The sequence below is a fragment of the Austrofundulus limnaeus genome, unplaced genomic scaffold, assembly GCF_001266775.1.
Source record: "Austrofundulus limnaeus strain Quisiro unplaced genomic scaffold, Austrofundulus_limnaeus-1.0 Scaffold4, whole genome shotgun sequence".
Taxonomy (NCBI): Eukaryota; Metazoa; Chordata; class Actinopteri; order Cyprinodontiformes; family Rivulidae; genus Austrofundulus; species Austrofundulus limnaeus.
The window spans coordinates 5,931,848-5,947,644 of NW_013952406.1; the positions used below are offsets into that span (position 1 = coordinate 5,931,848).

Below are 15,797 nucleotides of genomic sequence, written 5' to 3' on the forward strand. Positions count from 1 at the left end.
TCGAACACAGAGCCACTGAGCCTTCAGCACAGAGCATGTTCAGAAGACAAGCTGATAAAATAAACAAAAAGTCTGTATTGTTCGATACATTGTGTGTATTTAATCTAGAGCACTGTTTTGATCAATTCAATACAGATGCATACTGTTGCATCCCTAGTAAATTTACATATGTAATATACTGTATATAAAATTAATAAAAAAACCTTAACAAATAAATAAAAAGAAAATTGCATTCCATAAAGGAAAACCTCTTTGAATGTCATCTTTGACAATAACACAATGTTCAGTCACATCATCACAACATGGATCGTGTGAACTTCTTGTTTAAAACTTTAGGCCACAGATGATATACCATTAAGTTTGAACTTATTGTTTTTCTTCTTTAAATCTCAGGTCTTGTGTGCAACAGGACGTCTGACAGTTACGCCTGCTGGCCTGATGGCCACCCCAACACTACCGTCAGTGTGGCATGCCCGTGGTATTTACCATGGCACCATAAAGGTTAGAGACGTGCGAGTCTGTAGATCGGTGCGAGCCGTGATGTCAGTGATGGCAGCACTGTTCATTCAAAGTGTGTGTTTGTGTAGTCCAACACGGCATGGTGTACAAGGAGTGTGACGCCAACGGCCAGTGGGTGACGGCGGAGAACACCAGCGAGTGTGAGTCTCATGATCCAAAACCGGTAAGAGGAAAACAAACCAAAACACACAAATATTTTGTCAAAAATTAGCATTTTGACATTTTGTTTTAATATCTTTATGTTTGAATTTGTAGTACGACTTTAGATACATTCGGATCATGTACACAGTGGGCTATTCCTTATCCCTGGTGGCTTTGGTATTGGCTCTTGGAATTCTTATATTCTTCAGGTTCTTCACATATTCTTCACATATTCTTCACCCTTATTGAGAATTGGTATTGATGAGGAAATAAATCCAGGATTTACCTTGCATCTTACTTACCAGGAAGCTGCACTGCATGAGGAACAACATCCACATGAATCTGTTTGCCTCCTTTATCCTGCGAGCCCTGTCAATCCTGATCAAAGACGCTTTGCTGGAGGCCAACCGCATATCGCAAGACCTCAGCAGGGACCAGGTTCCAGCCTTCCCCAGCACGTCGTCCCCGATGGAGCTGCAGGACAACAATGTGGTCAGTGTTGGTCTGACAGAGGAGCGCGTTTGATAATGATTCTAAAACCATCCACAATCCTTTTAAATTAATCACTTTGTCCCATTTTGTCTTATGTGCATGGTTCTATACTTCAGAAAAGCTGCTGCTTTGTAACATCTCCCGACTTTTGGCTTAACACGACATATGTAACGTCCGCCTGCTTGATGTGTTTTGTAAACATCACCCCCCCTCGCTTTCTTGTAGACATGGATGGGTTGTCGCATGGCAGTGGTGATGATGCAATACAGCATCATGGCTAACAGCTACTGGCTCCTGGTGGAAGGCATCTACCTCCACAACCTCCTGGTCATCACCGTCTTCACTGAGAGGAACTACTTCAAAATCTACCTGTGCATTGGCTGGGGTGAGAGTTTGGGTCAGGGGATCTGTAGAAACTGGTTAAGTTATTGTTTTCATGCTTGATGAATGCAAAACAGCTGTGCCAAAAATCATTTGTACTTTTGTTTTCAGGTACACCGTTAATTTTCCTCATGCCGTGGGTCCTTGTTAAACACATTGCTGAAGATCAAGAGTAAGTGTTGCTTTTTTTTACACTTTTCTTAGATTCTTGAGGATGATTGAACCCAAAAATAATGATCGTGCAAGCGACTAGCTAAAAGAAAATAAGATTTAATAAGCAAAAGAAACAACAAAGGCTAAACAGAGATGCAGGGGTGTCCAGTCCTGGTCTTCGAGGACCACTATRCTGCATGTTTTTGAGGTTTCTTTGCTCCAACACTCCTGATTTTAATAAATGGGTGATTAACAGGTTTCTACAGAACATGAAAAGATGATCCAGTTATTGAATCAGGTGTGGTAGAACAGGGAAACAAGGAAAACATGCAGGATAGTGACCCTCCAGGACCAGGATCGGACACCCCTGGACAAGCTGGACCGAGGCTGAGGAAGAAAATGGAGACAGGTGACATTAATGGTTACAGGAAACAGGTGCAGATGAAGGGCAGAGCTGACAGAGCAGATGTAAGGAAAGTGGTTGGAACAGGGCAATCCTACACAAGAGAGCTTAACAACAACAACAACAACAAACTAAAAATAAAGTAGACAACATGAAAAACAATGTATCTTTATTGTAAAACCATTTCTAACTAAGCGATATTCAGTTCTTCAGCAGCCAGTGGAGTTTTTTTTTAGAAATCAGGAAGAGGGGTCATAATTGAAACTGTTTAACAATCATACAGATCACAATGAACAAAATTCCTATGAAAGTAAAAAGTTGGAATAACATCAGGCTCAGGATAAATCACTTAAAACACAAACTTTGATTAAAAAAAGAAAAAAATACTAATTTTGTCTTTTTACCTGCAATCTTTAAACAACTTTTCAGGCCACTTGTGATGATGTCATCAAAGCAATGATTTAAGTTAAGCCCTACAGACTAATTTACTTCTAATTCTTCTGATCACTTCCAATTAAAAAATAATATCAAAGCTTATCTTATTATTAAAAGCATCTTTTTGGAAGCTTTTCTTTTGGCTTATATTCTGCTTATGCAAATTATTAAAAAAGAACAAGTAAAATTGGATAATAAACTTCTTGTCATACCATAGAATGAAACATTAAGTTAATATTCGCAAAAATGTATTTTCCCCAGGTTTTGGTTATAATATTTGGCTGTTTGTTGCTACATTGCAATTTTATTACTATTTTATCCAGGTTGCCAAAAAAACAGTTCTAAATGTTTTATCTTAACTCTCTGCTACAGCTAACGTACTCCTCAGTTTATAAGTATTTAAAGCCGTGCTGTTAAAATGTTGAAACACAGATGTTTTTTTTAGCTGCGGCAGAYTCAAATTAATCCAAGAGGAAAGACTTCTGTTGTAAACGAAGCACCAAACTATTGTTTAAAAGCATGTAACGTGCAGGAAATTTCACTGACCGATGTATTCCTTTTTTCTTTTCAGGTGTTGGGAGCGAAACATCAACATGAATTACTGGTGGATTATCCGAGCACCCATCTTTTTTGCTGTTGTGGTAATTCTGGCATTCATTGTCACTCTATTATTGAATCTACTGCTATTTTTTTTTTGTTTCATTCACGCTTTAGTAGCCAAAAAATGTATTCCCCTGAAATATCCACATGTGCAAGTATACTTTCCATGTGATTGCAGCTTGTTTTCACCACATCATACTCTATGCAGTTTTAAACACACCTCATTTATTCATAAAGTGCAAAAGGTGGGCTGCAGTTGGGATTGAGCATCTTGGAAGTGCGTTGGGGGGTTTCAGTACATACAGTATGTGCCCTGCTGGGATCAGTTCATAGCGTTTGTTCAGCTCCGACGTGTCGCCGCCCCTACGTGAAGCCAGACATCCTGGCAGTTTCTATCCATTAATCGTTCCTCTAAGTGGCCGGTATCCCGCAGGAATTCCTGTGTTTGATTTGTTCTGGGGGAACAGGAGGGCCGGTCCTCAGCGTGTTCCTCTTGTTGTTCTCGTCCCACCATTTTCAAAGTTCACATCTGAGCAGAAACAAGTCGAAAACATGAGTAATTATTTTTGTTGAAACAAAGGTAACTCTCTGATGTAGTTTTGTCCGTGTGTTTTCAAAAACGACTAAATGAGGGGGACGCAGTTTTTCTCCATACTTTTTAGCACTGAGCAGTGTGTAAACGTTCAAATTAGGTCTGGCACATTTTCTTTCATTTAAGCCCTGACAAATTAACAGCATAAAGGTTACATCATGAAGAATTTTCATCAGAAGAACGCCTGCTGTTTCTGGAAATGTCAGCCAGCTGGTGTGAAAAGGCTTTTCTACGATTCCTGCATTTAGTGGCTGCAYATTCAAATAGAAAAGGGGTGGGGCTATTTTGACAAGGAGATGACCTTTGATTTATTACAGTGATCAACCAAAACATGAGTTGTCGTTTTATATTAAAGATAGATACAAGCGGAAGACACTCAGCATTAATTTTAGGATTGTTTGGAGGAAAATTTTTAGTATTTAAACTTGTTTGAATGTGAACATCTTATTTCAGAACCAYAAACCTAATGTATATAATAAATACTTTAAAATCATTTAATAACTGCCAGAAGTCAAAAATCCATATTATGTAGTTTCTGTTTTTGTTSTTCTTCTTTGTGTATCTTCAGCCTTTAGGTTTGCAACTCAATCAGATTTGGACTCATTTTTTGTTGTTTTTCTGAACCACTGTAGAGTTTTCCACTCTTTTGTCRAGAGAAACTCTCAGGGCTGCACTTTCAAGTCATTGTCTGTGGATCAGTTCTGCTGCCTGCGACTGAATGTGAGCGGACAGTTTATTACTGAACACTGCAGACTTKAAGCAGCTGCTCCTGCCTTCTGTCACAGCGTCAACAAACACGAGAGTCCCGGTGCGCCTGGAAGCCACGCGTGTTCATGCTCTTGCTCTGCCTCTGTCAGTTTAAAGAATCACACCGTGAACCTTTTCAAGCTTTATTTACGTTCTTGAAAGTAGTTTAATCTTCTGAAACTGAAGGTGAAATCCAGTTTGAGCCTTTAATTCGTAATGCTTTTGTTCATGCTGCACCTTAAAGTGAATATTTTATATTTACCGGTGATTATTCAAAACCACGATCCTCCACGAGGTCATTTCATGTCGATTTTTTAAAAATGAGCATTGCCTAATAGTAGATTGCACAACCCGATTACAAATGTGGCGCAGAGTCACACAGACAGACAAAAACAGACAGACAAAAACATTTCATCAAAACTAAATTCTTTTATCAGATGACAGGGAGTTGGAAGGTGAAAAGGGGATATTAAGTAACTTTGTGGCTTCTGGAAAAGTCCAGTTCCTCTGCTGAGGATGGCAGCACTCCAGCAGAATTTCTATAAAACCCTTCTGAGGTCTGTTGAGTTCAAATCACCTCGAAAAAAAAATTACAAGAAATTATTATGGTATGTGGCTGCTAATGACCTCGTGTATTTGTCTTGTGCATATTTTTTTTTTGATTTGCATCAGGCATAAAGTAAACAGCAGCTATACTGTAAATAAGCTGTAAAATAAATATATGTGCATTTGACTTTCAGCCTTTTGTTGGTTTTTCTACCTATTTTACATGTCACCATCAGACGGGGTTTTGAGTGAGCAAAAAATGCACCATCTTGTAAAAAAAACACGGGAATACGCTTTTAGAATCAAGCATTTYTCTCGTGAGCCACTGAAAGAAGAAGTAATATTTAGTTTTTAAAAAATTTTTTTTGCAAAACTTTAACATCCTTTCTGTTTTTTTTACAGATCAACTTCCTCATCTTTATCCATATCATTAAAATTCTTGTTTCGAAACTTCGAGCGCATCAAATGAGATACACAGATTATAAGTTCAGGTGAGTTTTTCATTTTTGATGTAGATTGCAAATGGTTATAGGTATGGTTTGTATGATTTATTATGGGGTTTGGGGGGTTTCTGTGTGTTTTATTATGTGTGTTAATGTGGCTGAATTTTCATAAATCAAATTAATGTGGCTGAACTCTCATAAATCAAAAACGATTTTCTGTCAGACAAAAAAGATTTSTAAATATCTTGAATTTCAGATGACATTTTTTGCCAACATTTGTTTTTGTTTCCTTRCTCTCAACTCAGTTTGCGTTTCCTCTTTGTTTTTACGTGTTTTCAGGTTGGCAAAATCGACTTTAACCCTAATCCCTCTTCTGGGCATCCATTATGTGGTCTTTATCTTCTTGACAGACGAGTACACTGAGGCAAACACYAGTTTACGTGTCACAAAGGTCTTCACTGACCTTTTCTTCTCCTCCTTCCAGGTTGGATCATGAAATCAATTATTCCATTACGCCAATACGTACAAACCTCCAAACAGTTCTACACTCAGCGATCGTTATTAGGGATCTGAACGTGTTTTATTTAGTTTGTGTCCGAAGTGATTAAATCAAAGTGCTGTAATTATTCAAGCAGACCCTTAACAACTGTGTCARACTGTGACACAACGACAGGGACCTTTAAGCTTTAAGAGGCCGAGATGACAGATGAGTCACACAAACAGAGCGAGAGAGAAGATGATGCAAAAAGGATCCCTAAAGCAAAAAAAGTGCAACTTTTATTAAAACACGTTACTCTGATGCACATTTTTATCGCCTTCCAAGAAAGTCAGGTTTTAATTGGTTTGATCATGTAGGACATTTTTAGRATTTATCAATATTTGATTACCTCTGCAGTCATGTGGTGAAGTGGGAAACTTAAATTAGCTGGGTGTGCTGATTTTACTCCATCTCAGTCTGAAGCTTTCTGCAGTTCTCTTGTTTCTCTTGTTTATTTCTCTCTGAATTTGGAAATTTAGAGCTCTGTTCACATCCCGTCTCCTTTGATCAGCCCTACCTCGGTGTTGTCGCCTTCTCTGTGACACACAGAGAGCTTTTGTTTTGGGGTTTTATTTCTTTTTTATTTTGTGACACATAGAGTTGTCACAGATATTCCGGAGCAGAGCAGGCGCCCAGCTGTTCTTGGGGAAAATGAATAGAGAAGTGCAGCTGGCAGGAGAGGCCGTTGTTCCTGCGTGCATYAGTGCGAAGGAAAAGTTTACAGAAAGCAATTTCCTTGGTCTAAAAATAGGTTTAAACACCAAAGCAAATCCCTTCTTTTCGAGTGTGAACGTCATGATTTAGAGAACAGAATAAATATTGCACTGAGATGAAGCGRTGTTGAGATATTCGCAGGAAGTGATGACAAAGGGGAATGTCTGCATGTGAACAGTGCACTGCTACAACACGTAACACAGACTGTAGAGACGAATCTGATGGTTCTTTAGATTATTTGAAGTCACCAGACAGAGATGAAAAAGAGTCAGAGTTCAAATAATGTTTCAACAAAGACCAGGGAGTTCCCTTTCTTAAACAGTTCCCCTTTGATGTCACTTCCTGTTTTTCTTTATGTGAGCCAAGATTAAAATAAATGCTCGTTATGTAATAAAATGGTTAAAAACATGTTCATTGTGCCAAGTTTTTTTTTATATATAAAGATGTTTTCTTCAACTTTTTGTATTTTAATGATGTGCATGTCACAGGCACTTTGAGATAATGATAAAGACAGATGGATGTTTGTTGTCTTCTCAGGGTCTCCTGGTTGCTATCTTGTACTGCTTTGTCAACAAAGAAGTGAGTGTCCTCAGCCACACAAAAATGATGTCATCCACAAATTCCTCCATCATTGCCTATCTCATCCCTCCTTTGGTTTTGCCCTCTCCCAAGGTTCAATCTGAGGTCCTGAAGAAGTGGAAGCGCTGGAAACTCGGGAGGAACATCGAGGAGGAATACCGCCACACCTACAGCAATACTCCCAACACCAAGACGGGCAGCCTGCTGAACCACATCTCTCGGGTCTCTCAACTTCCGGACATCACCAAATCCTCCGACCCCGTCTGCAGCCCCGAGGAGACGCACATGCTTGTGGCCGGCTGCCACAACGGTTTGGTCCGCAGCGAGGCGGGAGGCAACTGTGCCCCGCAGCAGAACGAGGAAACCAGCAACTGCACCCTGATGGAGGACGTCAGCCTCGCGGAGAAGATGCAGTGTTACGAGGCACGTAGGGGTAACGTGGAGAGCCACCTTTGAACTTGGAGAAAGGTTCGGGGCTCTGCTGTGGCTCAGACTGACAGCTCAGCTTGGATGTAAAGAGGTGGGCTGGGGGGAGCAGATAGCAGTCGATGCAGCGCTCAGCTCTGGAACAGCACTGTAGGATCGACCGCATCGACCCCGTGCCGCGAGTCTTGTGAGTGGATTCCTCTCTACATGTTTGACATTATAAAACTGCTGCCTATTGAACAACTCATCCTGATGCAGATAAGCCATTAAAAGCAGCAGCAAAACACAGAAAGCAACAACAACAACAACAAAAAGACTCAAGGTTCTGGCTCAAAGTCTCTGCTTTAACGTTTGCTGTCTAAATGTGGGTTTCGTGGTACTGAGAGTTAACTGGACATTGGACTGTGCACACAAATGAAGACCAAACAAACAGTGTAAAACACACAAAAAAGAAGAAGCCAGAGACAGTAAAAATAACTTTTTATACAGTGTATACTTTCTGGTATGTTCAAACTGTTTTTGTCTTCACTGATATTAAAGAAAACAGTAAAAAAAAGAAGAAAAAATAGTATAAAAACATTCTGTTATCTATACCTCATATACAATAAAGTGACCACAGTGGTGTTGTTCATGGGAAAAAGGCAGCTGGCTTACATATAGAGTTTAAAATTAGGTCAAAGTATGATTCTGAATGGAAACAAGCTGCAAGGCAAATGTATGAGTTTATAAAAGCATTATTTATTTAGGTGTGATGAGTGTTGCTGAGTGCTACAGGTCTGATTGTTAAATGTGGTCAAAGATAAACATAAAACAGACYTTCTGAACCTCTTAGTAAAATTAGAACACAGTGCTTCTGAAACAAACAGTTTTTTTATGATGCTCCAGCTTGGATGTGACGATTTACTGGGCTGCAGTGAATTAGCTGCTCACGCTTCAAATCAGCGTCAACATTTTGCTAATGCTGTCAGAAGTGCCAGAAAGGTTCTGCTAATGACCGCACACACCAAGTCTCCCTGTGGACGATGTTTCAAGCTGTMGGCAAATTCATGGGTTGCATCCTTCAAAGGGCAAATTTGAAGGCTGATAGAGACAAACGCATCCTCCTCAGCCCTGATTTGAGGGCTGGGTCCGGTGGATACTTCTCYGCCCACCCTATCCCAAGATGCATTGTGGGATGCTTGTAATGGTGGACGAAGTTAGAGAAAGGAGGGCCATTTTAAATAAAAATCTGGCGGTAGAAATATTGAAAGTTTAAAGTGGTTGTGTTGTTAAGGCTCCCACAGACCCATTCTCACTCCCTGGTCGTCACATATTGGCACTTTTCCAAGGTTCCCTCTGCATCCGATTTTGACACGTCGGGTACCCCCCCTCGCATCAGTTATTGACGAGATGGGGCGGAATCCATAATTTCAGAAAGTGTATAAAATGCACAAAAACTAACCGTCCCAAAGCCTAAAATTACCTTTATTCACTCTAGACATGCTGTCCCTGACCCTAACCCTAACTCTACCTAAAATTAACCATTAACCCTGATCCCTAAAATTAACCATTTTTTGAAAGTGTAGGAAATTCACGTSAACTACATGTTCCAAAGCCTAAAATTACTTAATATTCACCCTAGACATCCTATCCCTGACCCCACTACCTAAAATTAACCATGAACTCTGATCCCTAATATTAACCATGGACCCCAACTAACTCAAAGACCTCTATATTTTGCGTCCCAACGCGTCAAACCCGGACGCCGAGGGAACACGGAAATGCCTGGTGCGTCAAAAACTGACGCAACGGGTGTACCCGACGCGTTAAAAAAAGACGCAGAGGGAACCTTGGAAAAGCACCAATATATGACGAGTCAGGAATGAGAATGTGTTACACATACTCGGGCAAACTGTGTGCGGTCCGTGAGCCGCGCGGACTCGGCGCGTATTGTCCGCGGACGTTAGAGAGTTCATGCTCGAGCGTACTGACCGCCTGACAAATTATTTAATTTCTCACAATTTCAAGTCATGGCATCAAGGACGAGGAGGAAGAGATATTTTGCAGTTTCGCTTTAAAACAACAAAAGAAAAAAACGACTTACCCAGAAGCTGAGCTATTTCCTCCCACGAATTAGTTGCTCGCTGAAAGTCTAAAGTTTTCTAATCTCCTCCGTGAGACAATCTTCAGATTTTGACTCCATTTTGTCCACAAYTGACACAGATTCTCAACTTTATCAGCTTGGTGGCACATCCAGAACAGWTCGACGTGAACTCYCTGGGCAGTTTTATTGTGCGACACCGCGGATGTAAAAAATTGATCTATGCGRGGACCAGTCRGGCGGAKGGCCYCTTCAAGTCCYCYTTGAGTCTCTGCAGAGCGAAGTATGCCGAGTGTGTGGGGGTCTTTAGACTTTTGTCAGAAATCAAATTAGGTTGTGTAGAGAAATAAACAAACTTCTAGTATTMCCTTTAAGCTAATCTTGTAAATTTAAAATATTGATAATAGTAACATACTTTGCTAATTTTGATCTATATTTTTGCTTCTGTTTAGCGTTTTCACGGTCRCCGAGGCCACTTTCTTCCGGTCTCCGAGGTCGACAAAGCACCTGGCCCACCTAGGCCAGGTKGGTCCTTTGAAGGACCCAGCCCCTGAATTTGGARGCAGCCTTAATGTGCAGCTGAGTCCACAATAAACACTGAACAAAACTCAACAGCAGCCTGAAAGTAGAACAAAACTTTTCTGTTGTGCTGACAAAGTTAGAGGTACATTAAGTTGTGAATAAAGAAGGGTTAGCCACCTGCATTAACCGTTTTTGGAGCTAAAAGGTTTTACCAGAACTAACTGAACTTGTATGTTTGACTATTTGCACAATGTTAATTTATAACTGGTAAATGTTCTGTAGAAATGTGAGCGTGCGTGAGGATTTTATCGGACTGCGGTCAAGAAATTCCTTTATGCCTTTATAGTGAATGTGTGCGCACAAGTATATTTTTGAGGTATGAATGCATGCAGTTTTAGTATTTGTAGATGTTTTACAGTATCGCTATCAAAAGCCAAAAAAACTAAGAGGGTGAGAAAAAAAACACAGTTCGATTGAAGTCAAAAGCCATGACGAATCATTCTCACTTCAGCCTAAATGTTTTAGCACTTCAGGATGTTTCCATACGTCCTGCCTCTGTAGAGCATGCAGAAGAAACAGCTCTGCTATTCATTATAAAGACCTGATGTTCATCTGAGCAAATTAGAGCAACAGCAACATTTGATTTTTGTCATGTCAGATAATTGATGTGCTTCATCCAGTCGCTGCTGATGAGTGGATAGGGGGAAAAAATGCAGYTGAAAGCTATTTTCCATCGACATCTGCTGAGGGTTGGAATAGTACAAGTATTTCCATTCAATAATTGTGCTGGGAGCATGAAGCACACCCGGGTGCTGCAGAGGAGGAAGGGGGAAAGCTTACCGACTCACATACAGAAATGTGACGCATTGAGTCGTAAAGGAAAAAAACAAATATATTGCTACTTTTAAAGCCAAACCTGTATTTTTAATGATTCGTGGCCATATACAATTTTGAACTTTGGGTCACTCCTCTTTACTGGACCAAAGCGGTTCCGGATGAATGTATTTCAAATTCTTATGTTCCTTTTTACTTTTCTCCAAATGGTGGTTATGTACAGTACTTTAAATGTGAAGGACAGATGAAAGCAGTGACTGAATTTAGGTGTAAACAGTTCATCATACATTGTATCTTCTTTGTGCAAGTGGTGAAAGAATAAATTTCAGTATATGTTGAAGATGAGTGGTTCTCGTGGTTGCTTATGTGGTGAATTAGGAGGGATTTAACTTTGCAAAAATGATTGACTTTGAAGTAACAAAAGAGTCTTTTTACACTGCCTCTGTGTGTGACTGTTAACACTTAAAAACTCTCATTAATTGGGACAGTAAGTTGTGAAAACAAGTACCCTGTGGTCAATGCTTACTATAGAAAACCTAAAGTTTACAGAAAATGTTCCTTTTTTAAGGGGTGGGGACAAAAAGTAAAAAAAATTTGCTGTTTCAGCTGTTTGATGTTAGCTGCCGGGAAAACAAAGCCTGTAATACGAACACAACCCACTGAGTGAATGACAGCTAATTAAGTGATAAGAAACCAGAGGAAAAGATTGATAAGTTTGAAACATAAATTTCACTCATCTCTGGCAGTGATTAAATACTTAACATAGTGAGACGTTCTCCTTCCAGCCCACGCTTTCCGCAGAGGCAGCTTCTTCAGCAGTTTGTATTGAAGGGAAAAAAAAGGCAAAAGTAAGAATTTGTGGTTTGACAATTTGTTTGCATAACTAAGTGTTCTAAGTTGCCATGTTTCTGGTAAAAAAAAACTTATTTACCCCAAAATTTCTGCTTTTTTTCCCCCTTTGTTTTCCACAACATAATATTTAATGGAGTTGTTTTAAAGCAAGAACTATCATTAAAGCAAATAACAGGGTATAAAAAAATGTAAGTAAATGCATCGGGGGAAAGGTCGCCGCTTCCTCCCCGAGGCCTGGGAACAACTGAGCCGGTGTCCTGATGCCAACAACCTGATTATGTGTGAATGGGCCATAAAGCCGGTGAGTTATTTTCTACTTTCAGCTTTCTGACAGGCGTTTGAGGTCCCYGAGCTCTCATCGCCTCCCTGGATCTTCTGTGTGGCACAGCTGGAGAYGAGAATGAATATTTAATGTTCAAATAGACACACAGACACAGTTTGTGTGTGTGGAGGTGTGCACTTTGAAGCAGAAGACATTTTTAGATCARATAACAGAGCTGGGATCTTATTGTGCTCTTTTTGATCCAAAAAGAGGGATAACTTTTGAAGTGCCAAGTGTGAAATAAAATGTTTAAAAATGTCACTGACACWTTATTTAGCTCACTTTGTGTGTTAAAATATTTCACTAACACTTTATTGTTATTTAGCTCACACTCTACTTGTATCCGTTCACTTCGGTCACTGCCCAAATTTCCTGGCTAAAGCAGAAACTGACTGGTAAACAGAGCTTTGCCMTACAGCTCAGCTCCCTCTTCACKACAACAGACCGGTACAGAGTCCACAAAACTGCAGAAGCTGCACCGATCCGTCTATCAATCTCATGCTCCTCCATTTGAYGCAGAACTTCACCCTCAGTCCAGAGAGAGCAATCCACCCTTTTCCAACTGAGGACCATGGACTCAGATTTGGAGGTGCTGATCCATTTAGCTCACACTGTCAAACAATGTATGTAAATATTATCCTAAATCTAAATGTAACAGATAAATCTTGACTTGGCCAAAAATGTGAATAAATGTTGAAGTTTACARTTAGGTATTTGGGATTAAATGCAGCCGTTGGTGCACAGCTCTTGTTGTGATGTCATCATCCTGAGACAAAAGAAACCGCTAATGCTGCTAACACTGCTAATGCTGCTAACGTCTCCCTACAAGACATRGAACTTGCAGKTGCGGCCTGTYTCCAAGCTGCACTTCAAACTGCCGGACCACAGCCACCATCCATGTTGTTTTCGATGAACACCTCTTGAATTAAAATTTTAAGTGCTATCTTCAGTAGCGTTAGCTGTGTTAGCAGCGTTAGTGTTGGCTTTTGTCTCAGGATGATGATGTCATAACAAGAGCCGCACACCGACATCAATGTGCTCCAATTCTAAATATTTAAATATAAATTTCAGCATTTAATGCTTACATAAAACATTTAGTAAAGGTTAGCAAAAATGTTAAAACAGTGACCTAAATAACAATAAAATGTTACCGGAAAAAATTAGGATTTTACACACAAAAAGTGGGTTAAATAATAAAAAAAATATGTTAGTGACATTTTGAACATTTTTTTTTACACTTGGCACCCCATAATAACTGTATATTTCATTTCATCTGTTGAGAACGTTACATTTTGTCTTAATCAGCTTAGTGAGTAAAATAAGCTAAATAACTTGACATTTTTCTAAACTCCTAATTCAGCTTAGCTATTGATTATTCACAAATGCAATGATGCCTGTTGCTGCCACATAAATCCTCTTTTCCCAGACAGCCCCTATCTATCACAGCACCCACCCTGCAGTGCTGGAGTTTTATAACTGATGGTTACACAACAGCTCTTTACAAACCAAAATATGGAAAAGTTTTTGCTTGGACCAAATCATCAGCTCTAAGGTTACGAGGACAAGCAGGCAAACAAAACCATTCACTGTTAGGTCTCAAAACAGCTGCAATAAAGTGTAAGATTCCTAACTTGATGAGTGTCTGTTTCAGTTTATATAATGCTTTGTTTTGCATGAGTAGTGAGTGAGAACAAAGAGTTTCCCTTTAACAAGAATGACTTCTGGATCCAGACTCAGAAAACTAATCAAGAAAACTGTTTTAAACGAGTAAAGTTCCAAACTCTGAACAAAAACTGTTTCTGCTCAAATAATGTTCACCTTGTTAATGTTCAAGCCAAAGAAAACTCCCGTTCCATGCAAAACACACCAAAATTAGCATCACTTTCTCTATTTCACAGAATACGAAAGATCAGATTCATGAGTTTGGTTAATGTCTGGGCATCATCAGTCAAGTTGTTACAGCTCATTAGCCTTATTAGGGAGGTRCTCTTATCGAGTCTCTGCAGCATAGCAGAGTCCCGTAAGGACACACACAGASTGAGTCAGAGCCAATTTTCCACAGCTACAACGTCCCCGTGTAATATGAGGAAGACTCTCTCCTCTTCCTCACACACTCAGACTCATCTGAGAGATGCTCCTCTGTAAGACCTAACAGCCTGTCAACACCCCTGCACTGCGTGGTCACGAGCGAGGACAGTTGCATCAACGAAACGTGCAATCGGATTGAAACACAGAATAAGATGAACAAATTCAGTATCACAGACTGCGTGGTGTTTCACAGCTGAAGCACGGKGCTTCTCTCAGATTAAAAGGAGAACTCTCAGCACCGTGTCACCAGTCTGTGTTCAGCACACGAGCACGTTAATGAACTGTGGGGATGGTTTCATGAACACATCCGTTTCTCGGCACCGAGCAGAGCTGACCTCCCCTCTCGCCCACGAGGAACGTTTGCCTCTTCCACTGTGACACGACATCCTGACACACARGAGTTCGGAAAAGTTCCTGTCTCCACGGCTTGTCGTCTGCTTTTCATCTGCTGGCTGGTGCACAAACTTTGGCATGGCTGCCGCTGATGTAGAGGCTTCCAGAGCAGCACTAACAACGTGTAACAAAATGTTAGAGATGTTTGAGAAGCTGATGGCAACAACATCTGGGCTTTTTTTTTGTTTTCTATTTATTTTTACAAGATGACTGACTTTGCTCATTTTCCCCTCCAAATGCATTGGAGCAGCAAGTCAAATTCTGTTCTTTTTGTTGTACACCGAAAACATTTGAGGTTAGGATCAAAAGATGAGGATGAGTCAAGAGTTCAAAATGTCAGCTTTAATTTCCTGCTATTGCATGCAGATGTGTTAAACAACTTAGGATATATCAGTTTGTATTACACAACAGCATTTTTAGGTGAGCAAAAGTAAGGAAACAAATAATCTTAGAGTAAATAATATTTAATATTTGGTGGCATAACCCTTGGTTGCAATGACTGCCTCCATCCTGCAACCCATCATCATCATCATCACTAAACTGCTGCAGTCTTCATTAGTGATGCTGTTCCAGGCTTTTACTGCAGCTTCTTTCAGTTCTTGTTTGTTTTGGGGGGATTCTTCCCTTCAGTCTCCTCTTCAGGAGGTGAAATTCATMCTCTGTGGGTGAAGGTCAGGTGATTAACTTGGCCAATCTAAAATCTTCCACTTTTTTTTTTTTTTTTACCCCTGATGAAGTATTTTGTTTTGTTGGCAGTGTGCTTTGGGTCATTGTCCTGATGCTGTTCCAGGCTTTTACTTTTGCCACAGCTTCTTTCAGTTCTTTTTTGGGGGATTCTTCCCTTAAGTCTCCTCTTCAGGAGGTGAAATTCATTCTCTGTGGGTGAAGGTCAGGTGATTAACTTGGCCAATCTAAAATCTTCCACTTTTTTTTTTTTTTTACCCCTGATGAAGTATTTTGTTTTGTTGGCAGTGTGCTTTGGGTCATTGTCCTGATG

At 40.1% G+C, this 15,797-nt stretch overlaps 1 protein-coding gene across 3 annotated transcripts in view; it reads left to right on the forward strand.

Annotated features, from left to right (window-relative positions):
* Positions 1 to 9,055, forward strand: part of gcgra (glucagon receptor a) — a 44,432-nt gene extending 35,377 nt beyond the window's left edge. For all 3 annotated transcript variants that reach the window (XM_014025161.1, XM_014025176.1, XM_014025167.1), the window contains 11 exons: positions 394 to 501; positions 588 to 682; positions 775 to 869; positions 966 to 1,152; positions 1,378 to 1,537; positions 1,645 to 1,705; positions 3,096 to 3,165; positions 5,412 to 5,500; positions 5,792 to 5,936; positions 7,242 to 7,283; positions 7,377 to 9,055. In XM_014025161.1, the coding sequence (XP_013880615.1) occupies positions 394 to 501; positions 588 to 682; positions 775 to 869; positions 966 to 1,152; positions 1,378 to 1,537; positions 1,645 to 1,705; positions 3,096 to 3,165; positions 5,412 to 5,500; positions 5,792 to 5,936; positions 7,242 to 7,283; positions 7,377 to 7,739 (1,415 nt within the window). In that variant the 3' untranslated portion in view covers positions 7,740 to 9,055. The remainder of the gene's footprint in view (positions 1 to 393; positions 502 to 587; positions 683 to 774; positions 870 to 965; positions 1,153 to 1,377; positions 1,538 to 1,644; positions 1,706 to 3,095; positions 3,166 to 5,411; positions 5,501 to 5,791; positions 5,937 to 7,241; positions 7,284 to 7,376) is intronic.
* Positions 9,056 to 15,797: the final 6,742 nt, after the last annotated feature.